General features: G+C 51.3%; 10 protein-coding genes across 10 annotated transcripts; 6 read left to right on the forward strand and 4 right to left on the reverse strand.

The window, feature by feature from the left end:
• Window positions 1–745: 745 nt before the first annotated feature.
• Window positions 746–8,173, forward strand: DSM5745_07657 (type II myosin; the record flags this gene model as incomplete). The annotated part of the gene is made up of 5 exons (XM_026749673.1): window positions 746–1,198; window positions 1,244–1,390; window positions 1,450–1,634; window positions 1,695–7,677; window positions 7,733–8,173. 5 exons carry the CDS (start codon window positions 746–748, stop codon window positions 8,171–8,173), a joined length of 7,209 nt encoding a protein of 2,402 aa, XP_026601705.1.
• A 603-nt stretch (window positions 8,174–8,776) lies between these two features.
• DSM5745_07658 (pre-mRNA-splicing factor ISY1) lies at window positions 8,777–9,651 on the forward strand (the record flags this gene model as incomplete). Its single annotated transcript, XM_026749674.1, has 2 exons — window positions 8,777–8,779; window positions 8,887–9,651. 2 exons carry the CDS (start codon window positions 8,777–8,779, stop codon window positions 9,649–9,651), a joined length of 768 nt encoding a protein of 255 aa, XP_026601706.1.
• A 189-nt stretch (window positions 9,652–9,840) lies between these two features.
• DSM5745_07659 (putative GTPase MTG1) lies at window positions 9,841–10,946 on the reverse strand (the record flags this gene model as incomplete). The annotated part of the gene is made up of 2 exons (XM_026749675.1): window positions 9,841–10,620; window positions 10,680–10,946. The coding sequence occupies 2 exons, from the start codon at window positions 10,944–10,946 to the stop codon at window positions 9,841–9,843; spliced, it is 1,047 nt and encodes a 348-aa protein (XP_026601707.1).
• Window positions 10,947–11,266: 320 nt separating this feature from the next.
• Window positions 11,267–14,020, reverse strand: DSM5745_07660 (phosphatidylinositol 3-kinase VPS34; the record flags this gene model as incomplete). The annotated part of the gene is made up of 2 exons (XM_026749676.1): window positions 11,267–13,901; window positions 13,962–14,020. The coding sequence occupies 2 exons, from the start codon at window positions 14,018–14,020 to the stop codon at window positions 11,267–11,269; spliced, it is 2,694 nt and encodes an 897-aa protein (XP_026601708.1).
• A 471-nt stretch (window positions 14,021–14,491) lies between these two features.
• Window positions 14,492–15,805, forward strand: DSM5745_07661 (non-structural maintenance of chromosomes element 4 family protein; the record flags this gene model as incomplete). Its single annotated transcript, XM_026749677.1, has 3 exons — window positions 14,492–14,678; window positions 14,732–15,568; window positions 15,624–15,805. 3 exons carry the CDS (start codon window positions 14,492–14,494, stop codon window positions 15,803–15,805), a joined length of 1,206 nt encoding a protein of 401 aa, XP_026601709.1.
• Window positions 15,806–16,330: 525 nt separating this feature from the next.
• DSM5745_07662 (uncharacterized protein) lies at window positions 16,331–17,188 on the forward strand (the record flags this gene model as incomplete). Its single annotated transcript, XM_026749678.1, has 2 exons — window positions 16,331–16,463; window positions 16,515–17,188. 2 exons carry the CDS (start codon window positions 16,331–16,333, stop codon window positions 17,186–17,188), a joined length of 807 nt encoding a protein of 268 aa, XP_026601710.1.
• Window positions 17,189–18,187: 999 nt separating this feature from the next.
• DSM5745_07663 (MARVEL domain-containing protein) lies at window positions 18,188–18,881 on the forward strand (the record flags this gene model as incomplete). Its single annotated transcript, XM_026749679.1, has 5 exons — window positions 18,188–18,250; window positions 18,309–18,468; window positions 18,521–18,708; window positions 18,761–18,807; window positions 18,860–18,881. 5 exons carry the CDS (start codon window positions 18,188–18,190, stop codon window positions 18,879–18,881), a joined length of 480 nt encoding a protein of 159 aa, XP_026601711.1.
• Window positions 18,882–20,061: 1,180 nt separating this feature from the next.
• Window positions 20,062–21,342, forward strand: DSM5745_07664 (uncharacterized protein; the record flags this gene model as incomplete). The annotated part of the gene is made up of 1 exon (XM_026749680.1): window positions 20,062–21,342. The coding sequence occupies one exon, from the start codon at window positions 20,062–20,064 to the stop codon at window positions 21,340–21,342; it is 1,281 nt and encodes a 426-aa protein (XP_026601712.1).
• Window positions 21,343–21,762: 420 nt separating this feature from the next.
• On the reverse strand, window positions 21,763–23,195 carry DSM5745_07665 (putative serine/threonine-protein phosphatase; the record flags this gene model as incomplete). Its single annotated transcript, XM_026749681.1, has 3 exons — window positions 21,763–22,023; window positions 22,091–22,566; window positions 22,634–23,195. The coding sequence occupies 3 exons, from the start codon at window positions 23,193–23,195 to the stop codon at window positions 21,763–21,765; spliced, it is 1,299 nt and encodes a 432-aa protein (XP_026601713.1).
• Window positions 23,196–23,610: 415 nt separating this feature from the next.
• On the reverse strand, window positions 23,611–25,219 carry DSM5745_07666 (tRNA threonylcarbamoyladenosine dehydratase; the record flags this gene model as incomplete). The annotated part of the gene is made up of 2 exons (XM_026749682.1): window positions 23,611–24,872; window positions 24,934–25,219. 2 exons carry the CDS (start codon window positions 25,217–25,219, stop codon window positions 23,611–23,613), a joined length of 1,548 nt encoding a protein of 515 aa, XP_026601714.1.
• Between the last annotated feature and the right edge of the window lie 2,523 nt (window positions 25,220–27,742).

Raw genomic sequence — 27,742 nt, forward strand, 5'->3', positions numbered from 1 at the left:
ACTTGTAGTGAATGAATTAAGTGCGGAGCGTCTTCAGACATAGCAGACCACCTAAGAAGTCAAGTATTGGTGACACGGCGCGTCAAAGACGGGTCCTTCATCTAAGCCTTTTGCGATTGCTGGTCGAAGCCAACTGACTGTATAGATGATACACGAGCCTCTTACTATGAGCCTGAGTTCAAAGTGAGGACAATAGTTGATGAGAGAGCGGAGATGGATCGAGTGAACAAAGCAGACGGGGAACTGGAGAGCATCAAAAATGTGGACGGAGATCAAGTTTCGTGCCCCGATGCACGTGATATAGACAAGCCCAGATCGGGACTAGCGTTATCGGCGGAAAGTTGATGCCTGGCTGCCTGCGCTAGTCCAGCCTCGGGCCAGGGTAAACAAACCCTCTTCATACTCGTCATCGCTGAGCCTCAGCAAAGTGACGAGTAACCCGGACAACGGTGGGGAGCGGCCACTGCTTGCGCGCATTTCAGCCAACAGCTGAGCCAGGTTGCTAGGACCCATGATTGTCTTGACGCCTTGATGCCCTGTGCACCTGCGTCAGCTCTCTACCTTACTCGAACCCATCTCTTGTCAACAACCTGATCCCCTGCAACTCGTGCCTTTTGTGATTCGGATGCAGCGCTGAGCGGATCTCAGAGCTCATCCATCCAATTGATCCTACACTTTGTACTTGTTCCTGTCATTTGAACCTCTTGATCTAAATAATGAGCTATCAAGGATACCCACAGCAATAATGCTCCCCTCCCAGATCAATGGTTCGCCGAAGCGTGCCAATCCCTTTGGCCGCGCATCCCCCTCACCCTCACCATCCTCGAGCCCACAGACGAAAGCGCGCCCAAAATCAGCCGTTCTTGCATCCGTCGGGAAGTTCGAGGAGCCAAAAAGCCACACTCGAAACTCATCATCCATTTCTCACTCTTCACTGGCGCCCTTTGCCCGGAATGCAAGCCGCCAAAGGTCAAATTCTCTGCGACACGATGTCGCTTCCGGTACATTCGCGCCGGACTTCATCAAATCCGAGGATTTGCGTCGAGGTGCGGACCAGATTCGAGGACAGGAAGGTGACAATGACTTCTCGGGAAACAAATACGTCTGGTTACGTGATCCGGAGAAGGCATTTGTCAAAGGGCTTGTCTTAGAGGAACAAGATGGAGGCCGGTTACTGGTGCAAACTGATGATGGCCAGGTATGAGCAACCGATCTCAAAGCCATAGACATACTCACATGCTAGAAGCAACGGGAAGTGGACGCCGACCAAGTTGACAGAGTCAACCCAGCGAAGTTCGACAAAGCGGACGATATGGCTGAACTTACACACCTGAACGAGGCCTCTGTAGTACATAACCTCCACACTCGTTACCAGGCAGATCTCATATATGTAAGGCTCTTACCTTCATTGCGCGTGATGCCACGGGCTGACAGACAATACGCTCTTAGACCTACTCTGGACTTTTCTTGGTGACTGTCAACCCATACTGCCCACTGCCTATTTACTCCAATGAGTACATCAATATGTACAAGGGACAGAGTCGAGAGGAAACTCGACCACACATTTTCGCCATGGCCGATGAAGCGTTCCGGAACCTGGTGGAAGAGGGCGAAAACCAGAGTATTCTTGTAACGTGAGTCTTTGCGGCATTTATTATCATGACGAAAGAAAGAAATCTAATGGCTACATATAGAGGAGAATCCGGAGCAGGCAAAACGGAAAATACGAAGAAGGTTATTCAATACCTTGCGGCCGTTGCAACTTCAGATAATATGTACTCCCGCTCCGGGAGCAAGCAGATGAACACCCTTTCGCAGCAGATTCTGAGGGCCAACCCAATTCTCGAGGCCTTTGGTAATTCACAAACTGTCAGAAACAACAACTCATCTCGTTTCGGCAAGTTCATTCGAATCGAGTTCTCTCGATCTGGTCAGATCTCTGGCGCTTCGATTGATTGGTACCTTCTGGAGAAGTCACGAGTGGTGAAGCCCAACTTGCAGGAGAGGAACTACCACATTTTTTACCAGCTACTTAGGGGTGCAGAGCCCGAACTGAGGCGGAAGCTGCTTCTCTCAAACTTGCAGATTGAGGACTTTGCTTACACCAAGGACGGGAATGACACGATTGCCGGCGTTTCGGATGAACAAGAATGGGACTCTTTGCTGGAGGCGTTCCATATCATGAATTTCTCGGAAGAGGATCAAATGTGTATCCTTCGCACAGTCGCCGCTGTCCTCCATCTAGGAAATATCACCATCATGAAAGAAAGTCTACGGGCTGATCAAGCCGCCCTTGGTCGCGACGCGCTTGACAGTGTCCACAAAGCTTGTCAGCTTTTGGGCATCGAGACTGAACCCTTTGTCAAGGGACTATTGCATCCAAAGGTTAAAGCCGGCCGAGAGTGGGTGGAGAAGGTGCAGACTCCTGAACAGGTACGGCTAGCATTGGACGCTTTAGCCAAGGGTATTTATGAGAGAGGATTTGGTGACCTCGTCAACCGCATCAACAGCCGACTGGACCGAAACACTGTCACGGGCGAGGAGAGCTATTTTATTGGCGTCCTCGATATCGCTGGTTTCGAGATCTTCCAACACAACAGCTTTGAGCAACTCTGCATCAACTACACGAATGAAAAGCTGCAACAGTTCTTCAACCACCACATGTTTGTTCTGGAGCAGGAGGAATATGCACGCGAACAGATTGAATGGCAGTTCATCGATTTCGGTAAAGACTTGCAGCCAACAATCGACCTCATTGAAGTCACAAATCCCATTGGTATCTTTTCTTGCTTGGATGAGGACTGTGTCATGCCTAAAGCCACAGACAAATCGTTCACCGAGAAGCTCCATTCACTGTGGGATACGAAGTCCGCGAAGTATCGAGCATCTCGCCTCCGTCAAGGCTTTGTCCTTACCCACTATGCAGCTGAGGTGGAATATTCCACTGATGGATGGCTGGAGAAAAATAAGGACCCCTTGAATGATAATATAACCAGACTACTTGCATCTTCTCAGGATCGGCATATTGTCGATCTCTTCTCAGATTGCGGAAACAGCGACGAGGTCGATCAACCCAGAAGTCGCGTGAAGAAAGGCCTGTTCCGTACAGTCGCCCAGAGACATAAGGAACAGTTGTCGAGTCTGATGAATCAGCTTCACTCAACTCACCCTCACTTCGTTCGGTGCATTATACCAAACCATAAGAAACGCCCAAAGATGCTGAATGCCCCATTGGTACTTGACCAACTGCGCTGCAACGGTGTTCTCGAGGGTATCAGAATTGCTCGTACAGGCTTTCCCAATCGATTGTCCTTCAATGAATTCCGCCAACGTTATGAGGTACTCTGTCGGGATATGCCCAAGGGCTACATGGATGGCCAGTCCGCCGCCCGAATAATGCTTCAGAAGCTGGCTCTAGATAAAGCATGGTTCAGAGTCGGTCGCACCAAAGTGTTCTTCCGAGCTGGCGTCCTGGCAGAATTGGAGGAAAAGCGTGACGAGCTCATCCGTACCATTATGACACGATTTCAGTCTGTGGCGAGAGGATTCGTGCAGCGCCGAATCTCCAACAAAAGGTTATATCGTGCGGAAGCAACACGCATCATTCAGCACAACTTCCAAGCCTATTTGCAAATGAAGTCAAACCCTTGGTGGCGTTTATTCTCAAGAATGAAACCGCTTCTTGGGGAGACGCGCACTGCCCACGAGGTGAAGAGAAGGGACGATAAGATCAAACAGTTAGAGACAAGAATGAAGCAGGACCAGTCGGAACGCCAAAAAGTCGAGGAAGAAAGACGTCGGGCAGAGATAGAGATACAGAAGATCCAGCAGACCCTAGAGAGCGAGCGAGCATTGGCTCTCGACAAGGAAGAGATTTTTAGGAGACTGCAAGTTCGCGAGGTAGAACTCAGCGATAAGCTAGCAGGAGCCATCGCTGATCAAGAAAACCTCGAAGATCAACTTGACGAATTAATCTTGGCAAAGAAGAAGACAGAGGAGGAGCTGGACTTGCGCAAGACGCAGCTCGAGCAGGCCGGCGAAATCATCCAGCGCCTAGAGGCAGAGAGGAAGGAGATGCAGCACAAGTTAGAAGAGTTGGAGCAGAAGCTTCTTGAAGCACAGAACAATGCGTCCGTGACTGAGAATCATATGAACGAGCTTGGCCAAGAGGTCAAAATGCTGCAAAGCCACCTCAGTCTGAAAGATCGAAAATTACAGGATCTAGAAGCGAAATTGCTGAAGACCGACCAGGATCTTGATATCAAGCTGGCAAAAACAACAAGAGAATTGGACCGGTCAAAGAAGGAAGTCAAAGACCTTCTCGAGGAAAACCGTACCATAAGGCAGCAGATCTCTGATCTCTCAAATACGTCTACCAGTTACGAAGAAATGCTCCGGCGCAAGGAAAGCGAGCTTACAGTTTTACGCAACGATGCCAAAAAGCATGCCGAGGAGAAGCAACAGTTGGACCTTGAAAAGTCCAACCTTTCAACACGGCATGATAACATGCAAAATAAGCTTCGTGAGCTCCAAGCTCAAGTTGACGCAATGAAATCAGAAAAGATACAACTCGAGCGTGAAGCTGCCGACGTTCAGAAGCTTCTGCAGGCGAAGATGTCTGAAGATGCCGAGGCCGGGGAAAGCCGCAAGCTTCTTGAGCAGCAGACCCAGGACCTGAAAAATCAACTATTCCAGGCACAGGCTGAGCTTAGTAGGGAGCGGCAGTCGAGGGATGATGTCCAGATGCTTGCTGAGCATAACCTGGCGGAGCTCAAAGACAAATTCGAATCTCTAAATGAGGCAAAGATCACCATCGAGAAGGAGATGTACATCCAACAAGACAGCCTTCGACGGGCTACGGAAGCTCGCGTTGCCGCTGAACAGTCGCGAAAAGAGCTCCAGACAGAATTGATCAAGCTTCGCGATCGATTTACTAGTGCTGAAGATGCTCGCCTGAGAGCCGAGGCTGAAATGGAGCAAACGCTTGTAAAACAAAGCACCCAGCGCCTCGAGAGCATCAGGAAAGAGCTTGACGATACCATGCACCGCCTGGAGGAGGTGGAAGCGGAGAGGTTGCGTCTTGCAGCACGAGAACAGCAACTCATGAACGCTATCGCCGAGTCTGAGAACTTCCGTATCCGTCATGATCAGCATAAGGAGCGCTTAGAGAGGGAGCTGGTCACTCTCAAGGGCCGACTGACTGCATCTGAAAATGACAACCGCGCTCTGTTGACCAAGATCCAGCAGAAGAACCTTGACATCGCCAGGTCCAACTCAAAGGCAAGTGAAAGCCAACGCTTACGTGTCGCAACTCTCCAGAAGGAGAAGACCAAGCTTGAGGAAGATAACAAGGCCCTTTCCCGACAACTAGGCGACCAGCAACTCTCCATCACGTCGTTGGAAAAGCAAAAAGAGAAGCTTTCTTTGAGTGTGGAAGATCTAAACCACGAAGTGAACAGAGAACACAAAGCTAGCCGCAATGCTGAAAAGGCTGCCTCTACAGCATCTATCCAACTGGCAGAAGCGAACCGGAACTTGGAAACTGAGAGGCAACTCAGGGCCCAGGCGCAGGCCAATACGCGAAAGCTGCAAACCTCATTGGATTCCTCAAATAAAGAAATTGAAGACCTGCACCGCCAGCTAATACTACTCCATAAGATCGTTGAGCCTGAGGCCGATCCTTCCGCTGATTCCTGGGAGAAGATCCAGCCAGATCTGTCCAAGAAGGTCGACCTAGCTCAGCTGGTAGAGACCATGCAAAGCCAACTGCAAGTTTCTGAGGAGAAGTATAACCGAGCTGAGGCTCAACTTGCAGAGATGCGCCGTCGACATGGAGAAGAGATGAAGGACCTCGATGCCCGTTACTCTTCTTCCAAACGCGCATTGTTGGAAGAAATCGATCAGAACGAAGTGGCTAATCGAACTCCTAACCACCTCCGTAAGAACTCTGACATTGCGAAGAAGTTCGGAGCGCCAACAACACCCAATCGCCGACTGAACCTCAACGACAACTCGAATGACTCGGCGCGGTCCGACAGAACTGTGGACACTGTCGGCTATCAGAAACGCATGGACCTCGCAGCTGAGATTGAGGAACTTCAAAACAAACTCCAGATGAGCGAGATGCAGGTCAAGCACCTGCAGGACCAACTCGGCCGATCTGTTCCTCCCAGGGACATATGGCAAGATGACAGCCCATCAGTCAGACGCATGCAGCTTCTGGAGCGAGAGAATGGTCGACTGCACGAGCAACTCGATGATTCGTCAAAAAAAGTATCAGCCCTTGAAAGAAGCATCCAGTCCGGAGAACTGTCGCTACGGGATGTTCAGGCTAAATCTCATGAAGAACTGTACGAGCTCATCAACTCTCAGGAGCAGTCTAGGAGGTCCTTGCTTAGGGTTCACAATGAGACTGTGGCCGAGATTACTGATGCTAAAGCACAGTTTGAGAAGCTTAAGCGAGCAAAGGCAGCCCTCGAGGTTGAACTTCGGGATGCATGCTCAGAGGCGCAAGAATTGCAGGTGGCCAGAGAACAGGATGCTTTGAGCAGGAACCAGCTCCTACAGGAATTTTCTGATCTGCAAATCCGTCTTGACGCCGAAACTTCCAAGTCAGCCGACCTTGCCGCGAGCCTGAGCCTGTACAAGAGTCGTGCGGATGAGTATTTCAGCAAGCTCGAGCAAGCAGAAATTACGCTTCTCAAGGCTTCTCGTGCAGAGCAATTTGCCAAAGCTCAGGCTAAGGAGACCGAGGACAGCTGTGCGCAAATCATGGCGGAGCGCAAAGAGATGGAGGCCATGATTGACGACTTGCAGCGGCAGACGCAGTCTTTCGAAGCTAGAATGGAAGACCAGGCGGCTGAGCTGGACGCTGCTCTCCAAGCCAAGCAACGTCTCCAGAACGAGCTCGAGGACTACAGGAATCAGCGTGCCATCGATATTGAGGACAAGGAGACTTCTATGGAACAGACGAGACAGAAGTACCAAAGGGAGATCACCACGCTCAACAACGAGCTTGAAATGGAACGTGAAAAGGTGCTCAACGGCCGAGGAGAGAGCTCTCGCCTCCGTGAAGAGCTCGAAGACCTTCGCAGCAAATGGGATAATGAAGTGTTGAATAGCTCAACCTGGGCCAAGGAGAAATCACGCATGGAGGTCATGCTTCAGGATGTGACTACTTCCCGTGACGAAGCGGTCAATGCTCACAACGAGGCGCAATCCAGAGTTGTTTCGCTCTTATCGGAGGTCCGAAGCCTGAGAACTTCTGTTGATGACGTGACTGCGGAACGTGACATGGTGCTCAAGGAGAAGAAGATGCTAGAAGCACGATTGACAGAAGCTGGCGAGCGCCTAGAGGACCTGGCGAAGGGTGAAAGCCCGTCCATGCGCAACGCTGCCAGTATGGATCGTGAGATGTTGGAGCTCAAGGCGAAGCTTGCTCAACAGGAAGACCTTTCTCTCGCAGCTGTCGGGAAGATGAGACGGGCCGAAGCTCTTGCGATTGAGATGCAGAAGGAGGTGACTGCTGAGCGAGAGGCGACTGCACAGCTCTTCAAGGACAAGGCCGCCTTGGAGAAACAGCTGAAGGAGTCGCAATTGCGATGCGTTGACTTGGAGACGAAGAGCTACTCCTCCGGTAGCCAAGATATCAGGTTCCTTCACAAGAGAATCAAGGAGGTAAGAGGCGAAACCTAACAGCCACCAATCTTTGCGATTACTAACAATATCTTAGCTGGAAACCCACCTGGAGGAACAAGAAGCCAAGAACAGCTCAGAGCAGCGTTCGTTACGAAACGTTGATCGCACGGTCAAGGATTTGCAATCCCAAATTGAGCGACGCGAGAAGATGAATACTCAGCTAGAAGATGAGGTGAACAGGGGCCGTGAGAAGGTTGAGCGACTCCTGAAGAACATCGACGAACTCCAACAGAGCGAGTCTGATTCGCAACTCCAAGCCCGCCGAGCCGAACGGGAGCTCCGTGAGGAGCGCGAGAAGTCGTTGAGACTGGAGCGTGAGCTCAACGGCTGGAAAGCCCTCAGGGTAGAAAGAGGAGGCAGTGCCATAGCAAGGAGCCATGCCGCTTTTAGTGATGCTGGGAGCCGCAAGGGAAGCGGCGCTTATACCACCAGCGACCTGCATCGAATGCCTAGCAACACCAAAGGTTTCCTTTGAGCAAATGCCGCTCAACAAACCCCTACTCAAGCGCAAGGAGGAGGAACTTGCGCTGTTCCTGCATGAAATTTACGAGTATAATCATGGTCATGCCGCATGTTTATGATGTATTGGTGACCGAGCGTGTTTTGTTTCTACTTGCTCTTATGTATTATGTGTATATGCGTTTTGGATCTTATGACGATTCTGCTTATGAGTTGGAGGCTCGTTGTTGGAGGACTCAGGCGTATACCACAGATGATTGTTCAATCATATTTTTTTGCAAATATATATTATGACCACACTCACCACCTATCTTCCATGTAGATGCTCCAACTTCAACCAAAAACATAAACGCTCTGCCGACCTCGCAGACTACTCTATGAAGTTGATTTAGTGGTTCAACGTAATGAATTTACTTGAAAATAAAACGCTCTTTATACACGTATAGTACTACAGTGCCTACATCGGAGCCGCGCGGCTAATAGGTAGAAGCGCGGAGACGTTGACCCACCCGAGCTTAGAATCAAGTTCACTCACTTTGGGCAGAACAGACGGCCTCTCCCAACACCCTCTCAACAAGGGACCCAGCATAAACCGCATTTTCTTGTACACGCCTCCAAAATGGTACGTCAAACCCCGCGAAATGACACCCGACCGAGCTCTCCCCGGCCCTCGAAGCTTCTTTCAAGAAATCAGCAAAACAGAACAAAAATGCTAACGATCAACCCTAGGCACGTAACAGCGAAAAAGCCCAGTCGATGCTCTTCCGCTTCCGCGCCCAACAAGCAGCGGACCTCGGAATCATCGACATCGGCCGCACGCGACGCCCCAAAGCCATCACATCCGTTGACTCGATCCCCGCATGCGAAAAATGGCGCGGCCAAGTCCTAAAGGAAATCTCGCGCAAGGTGTCCCGAATCCAAGAATCCAGCCTCTCAGACCACCAGATCCGCGACCTGAACGACGAAATCAACAAGCTCATGCGCGAGAAGTGGGCGTGGGAAATGCAGATCCGCAATATGGGCGGGCCGAACTATATGCGTGGTTCCGGGCGTGTTTATGATGATGAGGGGCGCGAGATACCTGGTGGCGGGAAGGGGTACCGCTATTTTGGGCGTGCGAGGGAGTTACCTGGTGTTAAGGAAATGCTGGAGGCGGCGGCGAGACGCGGGAGGGGGCCTGCGGAGGAAGACGATGAAGAGGGCAAGCCTGGAAGGGGCGGAGATATTGCGACGAAGAAGGTTGATGCGAACTACTTCGGCTACGGGCTTGATGAGGAGGACGGGACGTTGCTGGCTTATGAGATGCAGAGGGAGAGGGAGGCGGCCGAGAAGTTACGGAAAAAGGGCGAGGCTGAGGATGATGTTGAAGATGGTTGGGAGCCGCTGCCTGGCGATGCTGGGGACGGGGTTGAGTGGCGGTTGCCGACGCTGGAGGAGGTGCAGGAGGAGCTTGTGGATAGGAGGAGACGGCGACTTCTGGAGAAGATCTCATGAAGTATCTCCCACGGCTCTATTGCATGCCATCTGTTGCTCTCGTTTGTTTGGCTTTCTTTCATGTTTCGGCGTACCTCGGTGCATTTCGAATTGATATTTTGTTGACAAGGTCGATTTTTTTTTGACTGTTTGAGATCCTATCTGGTATATGCTGCTAGCGGGGTATATTATATTACATGTACATAGACGCTAATCTTGTTTATCCGAAGGTTCTACTGGCGGGCGCTTCGCCCTTCTCTCTTCTTTCAGGGCTTGCGTGATACTCATGCTAACCTTGTCCTCAATGCCAGCTTCTCTCCGACGCTCCTCTTCTTGTATGTCGTCTAATACGAACCTACCGAGTCCACCGCCGCGCCATTTCTGGATAAAATGTAACGCAGCAAGATCGAGATTCGGTATCCCTCCCTTAGCAAGCAAACCCGTATTATGTGCAAAACTATCCAGGAGCGGCTGAATCTCATTCGTCGGAGCCGACCACCGCTGATATACGCTTGGATCATGCAGATTAATGTGGTAAAGCAGATAGTCTGCCAGCGTAACCGGCGAAATCACCGAGTCCTTGACACAGCCACAAAGCGCCAGCTTCAGCATGTTCTCCGCGTCCGGCACATAGGGCATGAATACACCGGGCGTATCCAGCACATACACATGGGCACCATTCTCCTTCTCTATGATCTTGACGGGTGTCCCGATCTTTCGCGTGATACCCGGCTGGTCGCCCGTGTGCACGGCTTTCGCCTTCCCCACGCCGCGGTTGCGCAGGCAATTGATTAGTGTTGATTTCCCAACATTGGGCATTCCGACGACTATCACGCGACAGCCGACGAGCTTGTCGGGTCCATTGGCGTCGTTGCGCAGATGCGCCAGGAGCGTGCTCACATTCGGGTGGTTAGTTGACGGAGATGCATGGCGTGTGTTGACGAAGAAGACGGGCGTGCCGCGGTTAAAACTCCGGATCTTTTTCTCGAGCTAAGCGTGCAACATATCAGTGGGTAGTCCAGTAGTTCATGGGTTATCGATCCACTTACAGCCTTCTGTTCCCGTGGATCGCCTTGCGATGCCAGGTCTTTCTTCGTGTATACAACGAGCCGTCTAATCTTCCCCAGGGCTTCCTCAAACATGGGATTCACTGAGGTAAACGGGACCCGGTTGTCTCTGCACTCGATCACATAGTCGATCGATGAGAGCATGTTCCGCATCTTGTTCAACCCAGCCCTATGGTGGCCGAGGAAATAGGACCGCGGGATTGAGGCATAGTTGGGAAATGCCTGGCGCGGCACAAAGGTGGCCGCCATTATGGGGGAATTGGCAGATGAGAGGTTGAAAAGAGTGCCACCATGGACCGCATATTGATCGTGGAGATACGTCTTGCCCGCGGAGCTTGGAATATTCTGCCGGATATTGACAGCGGTGAGGAAAGCGGTACAGCGATTTCCTTGGCAGTATTTGTAGCCCTAGTCATATGGCTGGATTGACATCTTTTTCGAAAAAGATCGAGACGCTCTTGAAGATCTATATAATGAGATACTAGTACAGATTAGGGGTATAATATGGCCAATGCACCGTAGTACGCCTTCCATCTGCGCTTATGAACGACTTAAGGTTTGGAAGTCGGCTACGCTCGCCATCCCTGCACAAAATCATGGAGACGATCAATCACCACACCAAAGATGGCGTTTGCACTGTCACCAATGAGCTGTTCAAAGTGGCGGATAGCTTCCTCTTCAGTCATTTCGAGATGGAATCTTTCCTTCACTTTCAGAACAGCCTTATCGGGCTCTACACGGATGTCTGGAATATTGGCGTCGACCATCAAACTGAAAAGGTTCAGAATGAGGTTCGCCGACTTTCGCAGAGTCGTGTACGCCGTGAAGCAGTATTGCTTGAACTGAAGATATAGCGGCGAGGAAGTCCCGCCCATCCCCTCCACCATTTCCTTGCAGAGTTTCATCATTGGCGCAAACGGCTTGGGATCACGGCCAAGGATAAAGCCAAAATCTGCGTGGAAGAAGTGTCCGTCTGGTGCAAGGAGAAGGTTCTCAAGATGCCTGTCACCGACGCCGAGGAGGTATGTGATTACGCAGTAGCCGGCACAAGATTTGATGTAGGTATCCATAGTTTCCTTGCGGACGCCGAGTGGCTCGGCATCGTCCGGATTGTTAGCTTTGAGGTAGGCAAGGACGGTCTTGTATTTGGCGGAGACGGCAGAGAGTGAGGTTGAAGGAATGAATTGCATTGCGCCTGCTGTGGCGTTGGTGGCCAGAATGCGGTATGGGGTGAGTTTGAGGTCGAGATTTTCCTTCTGAAGGAGACGGTCCATTAGGATTATGATCTGGATGACGAGCTGATCTTGACGCAGGTCATCGCCGACCTTGAATAAAATCGGGTATTTTCGTCCTTCAGTTGTTTTGAATGTGAGGAGAAGAGGAGACAGCGACGACTTAAACACGTTAGATTCTTCTGGGTAGCAGCCTGTAACCATCACATCCGGGTCCAATGGAAGAGGGAGCGGCGGATCGAACTGAAGGAGATCGTTCTTTGGATCCTTGAGATACTTCTTCAGCCTTTCGATCTTGATAGGCCGGTTTTCTCGGGCGAAACGAATATCCTTGGAGATTTTTGAGAGGACAGCAACAAGCTCACCCTGGCGCAAAAGGGTTTTCCTGTGTTCTGGATGTAATTGTTCTAGCTCTGCCATGAAGTAGTATTCCACCCGGGCGAACAGCCGACGGTGAGAGGACAGCGTCCCTGGACCGGCATCATCACATTCTACCATGAGATACCAGTGTAAATAACTGCCCAATTTGAAGTTGTTAGCTGCGCGGGTGATGAGAAAGTTCGCCAGCGAGGAGTCGTGAGCAGCTATGTCCGCGTCTTCCTGTGACTTGTCTTCGTACTTGAGCGCTTGCACGAGTTGTAAAAGATACAACAGCAGCTCATCGTCATCTGCCTTGCGGAGCCGTTCGACAGCGTACGAACGAACCGCAGCATTGTCAAACGTTGGTCCAAGGAGCTCTAGAGCGTCATCAACGTCAATATCTGTCCATTTTGGTAGGATTTCGACAGCCTGATGTGCTTCGCCAACGTCCCGCCAATTGACCGATTTGACAAACTTGGTCAAAGCTTTCTTCTCTCGAGTAAGGTAATATCTAAATCGCCAAACGAGATCCTTTTCTTCTGCGGTAAGGTCTTGTGTAGGTTCATAAGACATAATGGTATTAAGATCGTCGCGGATTTTAGGGTTAGGCTTGAGGTCGCGGTCCATAATGCCGGTGCGATGGCTACGAATGAGCCGGCGATGTTTGTCTTCACAAGGGTTGCCTGTTTGGCCAACCTCGGGGTCATAAATTCTGATGACCCCTTCGCCATCGGCACCTTCGATCCCCGGTCCAAAACGGACCTCTGGCAGACTCTTCAAAGTACCATTTGCGTTTCCAGGCCCATTTTGAGAATACGAAGAGATGGGGGGCGGTGGATATTCGTGGTCGGACCACACAATAGGATGGTCGAATCGTGGAAACTCAACATATAGAGTAAAGTTTTCGTCATCGTATTCCTCTTCGTCCTCGTCCTCGTCGCCATCTGGGCGTCGGTTTCTATTGGCCTCCATGATAATAGCACGTTTCCTCGCAGCTGTATCGGCGCTCAGCTTTAGCCTCTCCAACTGGCGGAAAACCAGTTGGTCCATCCAGTCAATTTGCGGGATTTCCTCCATCTCATGTTTCTTGATCAAGACTTCTACCCTCTCCAGCTCCAACTCTTCTTGAGAAGGGCCGAGTTGATCAGGCTTGTTGCCCCGTCGGCGTTTCGGTGGGCTCGACGGTGTCGTGGTTGCTGAGAACCCGTCGGCAGCCTTGTGCCGGTAGACTTTACACTTTTGCTTTCCGGTCTTCAATTTCCCATCATCATCAAACAGCCGTATCGTCGTTCCGCCGAACGGTATGTAATGGCCATCCGCGCCATCCCCACCAAATGGCGATAGGTCCCATATCGTGATAGCGAGTTGACATTTTAGCGGGGCGTCTTTGATTGACATCGGCAGCTGCAGCCACTCATTCCAGGCTCTAGCAGTTTTGAATGCCTTGTATGACGTCTGCAGAGGCACCCCTAGGGGCTTGGATTCCGACCATAATTGCGCCGTCGCAAATAGATCGGATACGGGGTTTTGTACGGACCCAATATGTCGCAATTCAGGTTTCTTCAAAAGGACCGAGAGCGGAATTTGCTTCTGCTTTCCTTCTAGTGAACCACTGTATGTAATGTTAGTCTGGCGTTCTTCACATGCTCTAGATGTCCTTCATTAGGCATACATCTTGACATGGATTGGGAAGTCCACCTGGGTGGAAACCGCAAAAGTGAAGGCCTCCATCCTGGACCGGGGGCATCACTGTCCGATTGTTTTATCGCATGATTGAGCGTAGTTGATGTGTCGATGTGATAATGCCGGTGTAATGAGGGATGAGCTCCGATTGGAGATGACGCGGGGACAGGGGACATCACGTGCCGACCTATTTAATGGACGCGTCCAGACGCGGGCTCAACTTCCACCATTAATTTGTGGTTCAAGTGAAAGAAATACACTGGCGTGATTTCTGGTTCTGATATTTGATTGTTTCTCTCGTTATATCGCTTTGTTGACGCCTATTCTAGGCCCTTCTTTCATTGATCAATATAACACACCTGCGACAGTCGCGCCTTGTCAAAGAAAATCAGCCTCGCGAGTATGGCGCGTAACCCCCAAGTCCGCCCAACGTCCCCTCGCCCACTGCCAGGGTCGCCCTCTGATAAGGAGAATCTGGCAACACCTTCCAGCAACAAACGCCAAAGTCAGAGCCAAAATATGTCTTCCGTGAGGAACAGCGCGAAACGGCAACGCCTCGGCGACAGATCCTCTAATATCGAAGCTGGAACCCAGCTCTCACAGGCACAATTGGAAGCCAGCACAAAATACTACGATCCAGATCAGGATGCGGGCCAAAGGAGGCGGGTGCGCAAGGAGTTCAGAGATCTCACACGGGATGTGAATGGTAAATACCCCGCTGCTGCTCACGTTGAGCCCATGTTGACGATGATCGCGCAGATAATAAGAATGAATTACTACAGCCAGGAAATACTGGTCTCAAAGACACTTTCCTCAAAGCGAATGAGTTATTCCAAGACGTCAAACAAACCTCGGACGCGACGATCGACTCTCGGCTTCTGGTCACCGTAGCGGATTTGTCGTACAAAAAGACTGCCACGCTGGTACTGGGCGACAACAGCGCGGGGATTGATGTTGACGAATTCGTGTCGAAGTGTATCTCGTTTATGCGCGCCGGTCCCGAAGATCCGAATGCTTCCGTCATCACTAGCACACAACGCCGCCGTGCTCCGCGAAGAACACAGGCAGACCTGGACAGTGACGATGAGGATGGAGACGGGATGAACTGGGATTGGCTTGGACGTGCTGCTTGTTTCCGTCATAGTTCCCGGCCTGCGGTGTCGGGATTTCTCCTCGGCCCGCTCTCAGTGCAGAAGCGTACCCGCCAGATCGCACAGCGACGAGCGCGAGAACCAATCGACCCGTCTCAGGCGGTTCGGCCGCAAGAGCTCCGAGAGGAAGACCTGGACAAGCGTGAAACAACTAACCTCACAGCTATGTGCACCAGCATAAACAAGCTGTTGGGGAAAACGCAAAGCCATGGCGAAAAGCTTGCTACAGAAGCCATGCAGGCCCTTGGCGAACCATCGCCCGAGGAACACGCAGATATATGTGCTCAGTATAATATCGCTAGAGACGCCGGCGTGCCATTAGCAAAGTTCTGCATCAATCCGAGATCTTTCGGTCAGTCGGTGGAAAACCTGTTCTATCTCAGTTTCCTGGTCAGAGACGGCACTGTCGGGATCAGCACCGATGATGACGGTGTGCCCACATTGCGTATGTCCCTGAATTATCTCTGATTTAATGATAGTTCTCTAACTTTGAATACTAGATCCTACCAGGCCCATGGCCCCAGCTCAAGCTCAACAACGAGGTGCGCAAAAGCACCAGTCCGTGTTCAGTCTCGACTTCGATATGTGGCGGGACATGATTGAAGCGTACAACATTGAAAGCTGCATAATACCCCATCGTGAAGAAGAGGAAAACGACACAGCACAAGGATGGTATAGTTAAATTCGCAGGTTCTTTTCCACTCTGAGCTTCCCGGTGCGAAGGCGTTTAAGGCGGGACGGTCGAGGGACATGATATACCCTTTCATTGGAATAAGCTTTGCTTCATAGTTCTTGTTGTGATTTAGCTAGCCTTCTTTTATCCTTTTATGTTCATTTTATCGTTACCCGATTGCATATACTATTAAACTATTTCTGTCGCCCGCTATGCCCCACCTCTACTACTCCACCATCATGCCATGTGTTCCGCCGAAGTGTCACAAGCCATTGACGTCAGCAAATCAGCAACACCTCAAGCTCAGGGTCCAGCCCAGCCTTCCAGACGGAGAATTTGTCATCTTCCAGAACACGTCCAGGTTATCATAAGCAAACTTGCGATATCTGTTGGTCGCCATCTGAATCTGTGACTATTGCGACTTGACTTCGGGTCACGTATAAGACTCGACCCTTGTAAAAAACATCATTACGTTCGATTTGCCTGTGCATCTGTCATCCAAGCTGTTCTGGCAACAGAAAGAGAGACACTACCATGGCGCCCCAACTCTTTCCCTCAAACCCGGACGATGTTATGGTCATCCGAAATGTCACCTCGAATGTCATAACCATGAGTTTACCCTTTGCGCGATTTGGACGCTTCAAATTCGGTGGACGAGGAACACTTGGTTAGCTGAACTTCTTTACTCAAGACTTATCCCAACTCACGCAATCAACAGTTCGGATGTCCTCCGGCTCCATCGCTGTCTTCTCTCCAGTCAACCTTACACCAGCAGTCCGAGAAACGATATCCGGTCTTGGCGGACGCGTCAAGTACATCGCAGCCCTTGACCTCGAACACCACATCCACCTATCGACATGGAAAAACGCCTTCCCGGAAGCAGAGATCATCGCCCCCGAAGGCCTCTGGGAGAAGCGGCAATCCGTGCCTGAGTACAAGGATACACCAATCACGCATATCCTGCGCCAATCCAACTACAACGGAGAACAAGGATGGCCTATATCTGATGAATTCAACAGGGAGTTTGAGATCGAGTATGTATACGGCCATGGTTCCAAGGAAGTTGTGTTCTTGCATAAGCCCTCGTGCACGCTCATCGAGGCGGACTTGATGTTCAACTTGCCGGCGCGCGAGCAGTACTCGAAGACTGGGGAGAGTGCTACCTCTGGGATTCTGACGAAGATTGTGAAGCCACTATTGTCGACTGCGCAGCCGGCGACATGGCAGAAGAGGTTTGCGTGGTATGTGCTCGCAAAGGATAGAAATGCGTTCGCGGAGAGTATCAAGAGGATCGATAAGTGGGAGTTCAATCGGTTGATTCCCTGCCATGGCGATGTCATAGAGAGTGGTGCGAAGGGCGTGTTCCGGACGGTATTCGAGTGGTTTCTGTGAATCTGGCTTCGGATTGTTCTGTGCTATGAGGGAGCGGTAATTTGCAGTAATGTTGATGCTATGCAGTATAATCTGAGACTGGCCTCTGACTAATGGCTGGTCGATCTCCGGAGTCCTTCGATTGTTTACAGCGTTGAAGTTTGAGTTTCCAACATCAGTTTCATGTTAATGCCTTGAGACCTGCCTGTGCTCAATCGCCGTTACCATTATGTTATTCACTCTGACGAGAAATTGAAAATGAGGCTATACAGGACGAGAAGGATAACCCACATGGCAAGTGGGCCCTTGGAAGGGTCAGCACTAGGTGAAAACCGGACTAGCGCAGGTGGCCCCGGGGCTTGAGGAGTCTGGACCCAAGCTCAGTTTCCAACGACCGTTGCAAACTTGAACGGAGTGATGACGACGTGGGCAATGCAGCCAACCCCAATCGATGTCCCGATCACAAGACTCGTAACACGACCAGAACACCTCAGAAACCTTGAATCGAGGACAAACGAAGCGAGATGGCTCGATCCCTTACTGGTGATGCCGCCATTTCCTACAGAAAACAAGACTTCAGCCCGCTTGGGTGGCGTATTTCCAGACAGAACAATTGACCACTCCAGCTGCCTCGTCAATCAGTTTCGCTGTTGAATCTCGTTTTGACCAGTTACTCGAGGCGTTGGCAGAGCTGAACAAGGCGCAGACACCAATCGGCTGCAGCCAGAACGACGTCATGGCCTTGTCTTGATCACGGGCGCACAGCGATAGAGTCGAGAGACTGAGGTAAGGGGCACTGGACGGTGAGAACTTGAGAAGATGTTCTGAGCTGGCCCGTGTTCAGCCCAGGGTACCCGGGGTATTAATATATAAGCCGGCTCTGATCTCCGGTCTGTTGCTATTCTTCTGAGATCCTGAAAATAAGCTTCTGTCTAGCACCTGTCTAGACCTGTTAGCTCTGCGCTTGGATCTACGAAGTACATCCACTTCTCCGAATAATCCACTCCACTATTGCCCATCATGCCTGTCGTCTCGCGCGTGGTGTCGATTGTTCTCCGCATCACTGAGATCGCTTTTGCCGCGGTAAGGCTTCCTCGACCTGACGTTTTCATCCATGAAATGCCTAAACTAACTCTCCCAGGTCGTTGCCGGTATCATTGGTTGGTTCCTCAACCGATTCGGCGATCTCGATATGTGGCCAAACGCACGATGGATCTACACTGAGGTCATCGCTGGGATATCCATATTCTTCGGCCTCGTATGGCTAATCCCCTTTTCTGCTGGATTCCTGTTGTGGCCATGTATGTCCTGACCATATCCATCTATTATCGACCGGCACTAACTATGTTATAGTGGATTTGCTCATTTCCTTTGCCTGGTTCGCGGCCTTCGGTGTCCTGGTCGATGGCAGGGACAGACTCGACTGCGGCAGCATCTGGCGTTGGGACAATATCACAGATGACACGATCTGTGGGCGATGGAGGGCTTCGCAGGCATTTAGCTTTCTTTCTGCCATTGTTTGGATTGTCTCTGCGCTCGTGGTGAGTAGGCTGTGGACACTGGACATCGTATCGCTTACTGATGGCTATTTAGGGCATGTGGTTTACCTTCCGCGTGAGGCGACATTCTACTGACAGAGAGTAAGTTGGCATTTCTTTGAATAATGACTACGAGCACTAACTATATCGGTAGCGTCGACCGCTCTCGCGTTTGAATTGACACTGGGTCTTTGATTCGGTGCCAACACGCCAACGTCAGTCGCTATCCGGGTCGTGTATGCCTATGAGAGGCCACGATTAGGGCTGTGGCCTAATACCGCTCAATTCTATTTTCATACTCTATACGCTGCCTTTTTTTTCAACTACGACGACTTGATGATATCCACGAAGCAACCGACTTTAACTTGGAGCACTAACACCCGGTATTTTTAGGAGCTGTCGGCCATGTCCTTATTCTCCTTTTTCACACTCTATTTATCATGATAATCAATTGATAATTTATCTACGTACTGTAGAGTTATTATTGCGTTGTTGATATGGCCATGTAGACGATGACTAACGGTCTTGAGTGAAACCACGCCCAAGCCCAAGCCCAATTTTCTCCGAACATCCGACGTCCATGGAGCGATAAAAATGCCATCACGGTCAAGCTCCTCGTCTTTTGAAAGATTACCCCGACAGCTCGATGAATATTCATTAAAATCTCAAGATGAATCCGATAGTAGCCAAGCGGTAACAATAAATCGGCGGGATGGCTTTGAACCCGCGCCACCCGACCATGAACCAAGCCCGAGTGAGCCTCTGCTCCCAACCTCAAATCCCCGTCCTACCGAGAAGCCAAAGCGCTTCTCATGTACTATTTCCGGCATTAGAGACTGGATGCGTGGGCCATCGCCGCCACATGTATATCGAATCAACCCATGGTTAGCCCGATGGCAGAACGCGCCCGGCCGGCTCATCGAGCGCTACTTTCGCAGCACGAGGTCAAAATTCTGCCTTCTCCTCGCTTCCCTGCTGCTGTGGGGAGTGGTTTTTATCTCTATCTTGCATGCGAGCGTTGCAGGCCAGGAGATTCCAGGCCATGGTCGCCCTGTGAAGCTTTCTTGCTCAAGCAGACTCTGGTAAGGCCCCAGACCGGGACATGGGATTATAAGCTAATGTGTATCAAGGAGCAATTCCACCAATTGTGGTCTCGATGGAGATTTTTGTCGTCCATTTGAAGGAGAGACATTTGCCTTTCGGTGTCCTGCGGGCTGTTCGGGCTTCATTGTTCTCGAGCCATATTATGTAGGCCCGCAGGAGATCAACTATCAACATCTTGTCATTGGAGGCGCTGCCGATCCGGATCAGTCTGACGCAATATATAGAGGTGATTCCTCTATATGTCAAGCTGCAATGCATGCCGGGCTTCTTGAAGACAGCAAAGGTGGCTGCGGCGTCCTGCGTCGCACAGGCGAGCAGAAGAAGTTCCCGGCAGTTGATAGAAACGGCATCTCGAGCGTGGAGTTTCCTTCTTACTTCCCTCTATCGTTTACGTTCGACACCGGTCAGTCATCAGAAGACGATGAATTCACCTGCCAGGATCTCCGCTGGCCGCTCTTCACCTTCTCCGTGATCGTATCCACGATATTCTCTCTGGTTGTTACATCACCAGCAGCATTCTACGCTTCAATCTTCTTCATCGTCTACTTCCAAGTCGCCCTCTCCTCCGACCCTCCCTACTCCCCAGACTACTACGAGATTGTCTCAATCGGCCTTGGTCGCTTCCTCCCCTGCGCCTTCGTCGGTTTCGCAATCTACTATTTCTGCGTCCGCAAAACCCTAACCGACCTAACGGCCCACTGGGACAAGACTATACTTTGGCTTGGTCCCTGCTGGGTCGGCGCCCTCAACACAGACACATTCGATAAAATCCCCATCTCCCGCCTGACTCCCCACGACATCCAGCAGCAGCCCGGCGCCATTCCGGCCTTGATCACCATCATCGTCATTCTAGTGGCAATCGTCCTCACACAAGCCCTCGCCTTCCGCAATGAGGGCCGCATGCCGAAAATGCTGGCACTCTATGGTACACTTGTGGCAGGGATAGTCGTCCTCCTTCTCGTGCCGAAGATGAACCTCCGCATCCACCACTACATCCTCGCCCTGCTCTTCCTCCCCGGCACAACACTCCAAACCCGGCCGTCGTTATTGTATCAGGGATTATTGATCGGCCTGTTCATCAACGGCATCGCTCGCTGGGGCTTCGACTCGATCCTCCAGACATCTGCGTCCCTTCTCGACGGCGCACAACTCGGCTCTATAGTCCCCAACATCACGCCGGATATCATCACCGTCCCGTCTCCGGATATAATCTCCTTCGCTTTTAGTTCCCTCGCATCTCTCCCCTCTGACGTTGACGGCCTCAGCGTGCTCGTCAACGACGTTGAGCGCTTCCACGCGTTCCGAGGTGATAGTAATGGCGCTGTGGATATGAAGATTCCCGACTGGAACTGGACCAGGGTTGTAACCGGGGACCCCGAGTATTTCCGGTTCGGGTACATGGTCGAAAATGCGCTTGGTGGGTTCTATTATCAGGACTTCACGACGCCGGTTGTTTGGGATGAGAGTGGGCAGTGGAATGTTTCTGTCCCTGCGTCTGTTTCTGAAGGTGGTGACGGTGATGGTTCGAAATGATCTTGGATGGCATATTGGGGACCTAGATTGTGCATCTAAGGGACTATATGTGTCCCAGCTTCTTGGTCTATCTCGGAAAAATGTGGCATAGCCTATTTAATCCTATTGGAGAAACGGAGCATTGGCAATTTGGTAAATCACTGCATAAGACCATTTCCTAGATAGCAGTACTAGTCTATAAGTAAAACGCCACTAACGCCAGGGTCCAAGCAGACGGTGCATAGATAATGCAGAAATCCCATCCAGATCTGGCGTTACCAGCTAGCCAGATCCATATGTGCATGCTGATACAATAGAGACAACCAAAAAAGAAATCATAACGTAAATATGCCATGCCAGACGGCCAGGGTCCAAATGCCAACATTAGGTGACAGTTATATGTAGATAGCATCAATATAAACGACTCGAGGACGTGCGAGTTTATGTGCTCTTCTCTTTCTCTTCCTTCTTTTCCTTCTTCTCTTCCTTCACGTAATTTTGACTGCACTTCACCTGTACGACTTCCTGCTTCCCACCGTCGGAAATAACCAAGGCTGTCAACTTGCCGCCCTTCACGCAGCCGGAGTCTAGGCCCTTGGTGAACTCCTGAATCGACAAGCCCGTTTTAGAGTCGTGCCCGTAGATCACTGTCATGACGCCGTTCTTGGTCTGCATTGAGAGGGATTGATGCTTGTTGAAGAGCTTGAATCGTAGATATTAGTTTGTTTTCCGTAGCGTGAAAGGGTATGAGAGGTGGGTAAATAGGTACCTTTGTCCACTTCTTGCCCTTCTCATCTGAGCTACTAGGCATATGCGTCGGCAAATCAACCGTCTTCATATTCATCACGCTGTACGGGTCCTGTTGGTCCAGATCAACGCCGGGTACAAGTCCACCATGGACGACGACGACCTGCCCCATATTCGCCACCGGGCCGACGTTCAATACGACAGGGCATGCATCCAGCCAGTCTGCCTGCTCGGCGGACAGCGCGCGGGCGAGCTCGCGGAACTTGACGGACTCCGGGTGCGCGATGTCCCATGAATCGTCGGTAATATTGGCTTCGAGCATATCGTGGCGGAGTACGAGGACGCGGTCTTCGTGGTTGCCGCGGACGCAGGAGGCGTTGTATCCCCGAGCGATATCGACGACGCCCAGGCTGTCGGGGCCTTTATTGATGAGATCACCGACGAAGATCAGATGGTCGCGCTTTTGGTCAAAGGAGACTTTGTCGAGGAGTTTCTCCACTGTCCGTTTTGGATGCCATTAGCATTATCCCGTCGAGAGACTTGGAAAACGAGATGGGGTACGCACACTCCTCCTTACACCCATGCACATCCCCCACAACCACCAACCGCCGCAGACTATCGAGAGAGTTCTCACTCTTCGCCTCCTTCGCCGGCAGCAGCGCCTTATCCAGATTCTCCAACTGGATCATATCTTCCAACTGCGGCACGGCGTTCGCGCCAAACCACCCACCAACTTTCCCCTTCTGCTTTGGATCAAGCGACGTCAGAAGCGCCGAGTTCTCCTTTAACCGCGGGAACAGGAAGAACTGCCACCCCAGTATGCAAGCCGCCAGCAGAGCAAGGTAAACGAGCACGTATCGTCGGAAACGCGGGGCCGCAACGATCGACAATATCATCTGCACCCATTTAGGGGCGTCGGCGCGGTCCGAGGCGGATGAGGGCGAGAGGTGGCTGTATTTTGCGCCGCTGGATTGCCACTCGTTGCGCACGTAGTCGATTAAGGGCCGCGCCAACCGCGTTAGGCGGGATGGTGGCGATGATGTGTGTGTGTGGTACAGGCCGTCGTCGGAGATGTCGTCAGAGAAATCGAGGGTCTCGCGGTCGCGCGAGCGCTCGAGGTCGGTCATTTGGGTTGGGTGCGACGTTGAGATTGGGGGTTCCGTGGGTGAAGGCGAGAGACCGGGTGGTTAGGAGGGAGGAGGGCCCATGGATTGCCGAGAGGAGTGTTTTCAATTGATTGAGATGGGAGATGTAGGTTGTTGTTCAGGCAAAGTGTCGTGTGCCTGGTTTACGATAGATCAGCCCTGCACAGCCTTGACTCTTGGCCTTCGTTGGGGTCCAAGGCCTTCGCTCAATCAGGTTTCTTGTTTCTCGATTACTATGATTTGAATTGTACTAACATGGTTCGTTGATGCGCTGGAGATTGTGCCTTGCTTTATAGGATCTCTTCTTTTCAGACATTTAGGTGCTTATTGTACACATTGTAAATCATATTAGCCGCCCAAGATCTATATCATCACTCCTGAGTCTTTTAGCGCCCAATCATCGGAATTGCTCGTAGTACGCCATCTCCTTCTGGCGCTGGTTTACTTTCTGGATAATCTCCTCACTGTAGAGCTCTTCGACCTTCTTTCCACCAAGAAGGACTTCCTTCTCATGGCGAGTGGCTTCCTCCTTCGTCATAAGCACCAGGTCCTCCGGCTTAAACGGAACGCAAATCTGCCCTTCTTTCGCCCACAGAGGATCCGGTTTGAACCCATTGGCAGGTCGCTGCCAAAGAGTGAGTGCTAGACGGCTTGGAAGCCCAGTAACGACACTCTTGCCGCGCCAGATCTCGTCAACGAGGTAGATGATATCGTCTCTGCTCATTGGTAGGCGCAACCCCAGAGGTTGAGCGCCAGACTCACTTTCCGCCCGGGTGAGACGTTCAACAGATACGAGTAGCTGCGCGTGAATGGTGTCGTAAAGCTTGTCTTTGCCCTTACCACCCATGCTGTAGTCTGTTGGGTACCCAGAGACCTCACAAATGACGTGATTCGCAAGGGTATATCCAAACACGGCAGGCATTGTTCCAAGCACAGGAAGAATTCGAGAACGAAATTCCGGGAGTACTGATAGCTCGTCTACTTGGCCCTTGGCAAACTCCTCCTCCGCGAGGGGCAGAAGAGTTGCCTTGCCGGGGCCGGGCTTTTCTGTGGAGAACACAACTGGGATGCCGCCGGTTACTCCCAAGAGCTTGAGCCGCCTCCGTGTACTGCGTGATAGTCGGTCGTCTGAGCTAACTGAGATATCTGTGATCATCACACGAGTGGGGTCTGATTTGCATCCCGCGCCCATTGAGGAGATCACCGGGATCGAGTGCGTGTGGCAGTAGTGTAGCAGTTCAACCTTTGATTGGATGTTATCAATGCAATCAAGCACGTAGACAGGCTTCTGTCCCTTGTCGGCATCATTCAACGACCACGGTGCCAACAGGTCATCAGCCACGGAGCCGCCGAAGAGCTCGTTGCGGCAATCGAACCGCACCCACGGTACAATCTGCTGCAGTCTCCTGCGGATGCAGTGTACCTTGGGCGTTCCGACATCGGCCAAAGTAGCGAGAGCATGTCGATTTAGAGAAGAAAGCGTGACTTGGTCGAAATCGATCAGGCGAATCTTGGAGACGCCCGATCGGGCCAGCGAAGCAACAGCATGCGACCCGACACCTCCGCACCCAACAACAATGATAAACGCCTCGCGGAGCTTTGCGAGACCCTCGTCCTTTAGAAAAACACGGTTACGGGCGAGCTGCTCAAGGATAAGTTCTACCAGCGAGAAGCAACGTTAGCCTGTGCGTTCACCAGCAGACACTCTGTAGCCGCTTACCTTCATCGTAATCTCCCTCTTGCGCCCTCCGCGCAAGAGCTGCACCGCGCTCGTCCTCCTTGCTCCAGTACGGCCCCGGAGCTGCGGCGCCATATTCATTTAGGCTCTCCGCGCGGTGTCTCTCGTCAATTGCCGGTATAGACGCCTTCAACCGTTTCACAGCTTCTCGTCTCCGAAATTTCTGGAGGCCGAGGATTGCGCCTGCGACAGCCGCTCCGGATAGCACCGCGGTTGCAGCGAGCTGCGCCTGGTGGGAACCGTTTTGCCGTTGAATCCAGGACGCCATCTTGTATAAGTATAAAGTTTTTATGTTCTATCGAGGGCCGTTGCGCCGAGTCGTCGATCAATTCATTTGCTATGAAGGTCTAGTTAGAATTGTATTTCACAAATAGCAGGCATGGTCGTGGTTTCACAGTGTGTACATTATGGAATTGAAGAAGAAGCTTACCATCATACAGCTCAACACATCAAAGATCGTGCAGTCATGAAACCATGAACTTGATCCATTGCTCTTCAAAGGTCCACAAAGCGTGATGACATAGTTGGTCACGTGCCAGTCTATATTTATGCCGCGTCGCCGATCTGAAGCTCTTCTGACCATGTATCAAAAGGTAAGTTATATCAGAGCACCGTCTTCTCCCGCCCTCTTGCTCTAGTGCCGAGGTTTTGGCTAACAGTCAATAAAATAGGTTCGAACCGGACCTGCGCTACGATCCCAATGACGATACACCATTCACACTAGAGCTTCTCATGACACCTTATATCGGACAAGTCCGACGAATCGATATCATCCTTCGTGCGCTCTTCGCAACCGAATGGAAGATGAGATTTGCTTAAGCGTGTGTGATTGAGATTGAACAGAGATCTAAGGGATTGCTTGCTGGTTCCTCGACCTGGTTACAAGGCGCCATCAATGAGTCGCGTCGCGTTTCCTTACTCTTCTCGACCATGTATACGAATATCTGAGACTGAAACACCTTCGTTGTTTGGCTGTTTCTGGATAGTCTACCAACTTTATCCAACGCATTTCCGACCCCAAACTTGCATGTCAACCCGAACAATGTCCATACACGGTTTCAATGAATGATGTATTCGCTTTGCAGTTTCCTCCTTCCTGTTTTTCTTTATTTTCTGTTGATCAAGCACTGCCCGGTGATGAGTACATTGTACCAAAAGCCAAAGTTGTATGATAACCGGCCTTGAAGCTTTCTTGCAAAGCACTGCAGCCTGGATATCGATGAGAACCTGAGAGCTAATCTGAGGGCGGTTGCAAGATTGAGCTTTACTACCCAGTTAACATAGTCAATACTAGTTTGTTAATGCATTGAAGTATAAAATGGCTTGTCTTGGGGCTGGGCTGTCTTGGGCGTCATGGGCAGGCGCAGTTATAGAGAAGACGGGGAGTCTGTTCTTAAGAATATGCTTTGATAATGAACTTCCAAGTTCCCACACTTTGCGAACCAAGGGTCCCGCTATCTAGGACCCTTGTCAAAGGTCCCTTGACCAGAGTCATGGGCTTGCTATTATTATAATCATGTCATTTCCACCGAGCACGTCGGGCCATTTGGAGCCGAGACGAGTTACGGTAGTATCAGTCCTCGATCGTCAACCAAGGTTGGTGCCTGGCTACTTTCAAGTCGCTGGCATGAGGTTACAGGAACAGGCCAAGTTTCTGAGTCGGTTGTACTGTATGTTCCTGGATATGCGCCGACAGACAGATATCGGCATTCCTAGATTCAAAGAGAATGCCCCTCAAACTCCAGGCTGTCGCGTATGTATTCCCATTTAGATCTATCAAATCCAAGCCAACGGAGACGCAGTAGGTGGCGCCAGGCTATGACGCGGCGTGTGCAGGCCTAGTCGCAGAAGCCTCTCTTGACGCTCGTCCAGTCAAGGTGGAGTGGACGTGCAGCTGTAAGCCTGCAATTCGTCATGGTCTAGATTGTCAAGATCGCAGTGGACCTGTAACGTTTGATGATCTCTGCCGGAATGCCAGCCAGCCAGGGCTCAGGGCTGAGGTGAAGGCCGGATGCGGCGATGACAGCACGATGGCGGGCGCGAGATACAACACCGTTCTTCGGATGCCGTGGAGAATCCCGATGATCCATCGATAATAGCCTGCCTTAGTGTATATGTCGTGATGGGGGCTGTTTGGCCCGTTGCGGACATGAAGCTGCGAGTGACACCCGTGATGAGCACCGGATGTCACAGTCAGCATGTTATAAAACACCTTCGGCCCCTGAATTTCGCTGCAGCCTGACAAGTCCAACGAGAGATTGTTGGTATAGAAAGCGACGTCCGGGATTATCGGGATTAGAACCTGAGGGCTAAGCATTGCAGCTGCAGCTTCCACGCGGCGGGCGCCACTTAGTCTGAGTTCCGCCGCTTCTTGCCTGTTCATTACGACAGCACCGGCCCACGCCAGGCCTGCCCAATTTCTCACCTTTTCTTTCTATATTCATCTTTTTTCTTCTTCCTGCTGCAAGTCAGCAAGGTATTCTCAACAGCGTGGCCTCCTGTTGCTGGTCAATTGGTCCTCGAATCCGACCAAAGTCGAGCCTGACGTTTCCCAACGCGGTAGATAACGGAGCTTCTGTCCGAGTCAATCCTCGCTTTGCGCCTATTCGTCCCACCACTTCCTCGAAACAAGCAGACATGTACGGTTACCGAGCGGCCATTCGGTGAAAGCAACTAGACTGATTCACAATCTGATTGATCGCCGGGCGAGAAAACGGCTGCTGATCGGAGCCGCGGAAAAGTTGGCTGGACCGCAGTAATTTCACGGAGCCGCTGTCGCAACTCTGCAGCG

This window comes from Aspergillus mulundensis (genome assembly GCF_003369625.1).
Source record: "Aspergillus mulundensis strain DSM 5745 chromosome Unknown scaffold_8, whole genome shotgun sequence".
NCBI classification, from domain to species: domain Eukaryota; kingdom Fungi; phylum Ascomycota; class Eurotiomycetes; order Eurotiales; family Aspergillaceae; genus Aspergillus; species Aspergillus mulundensis.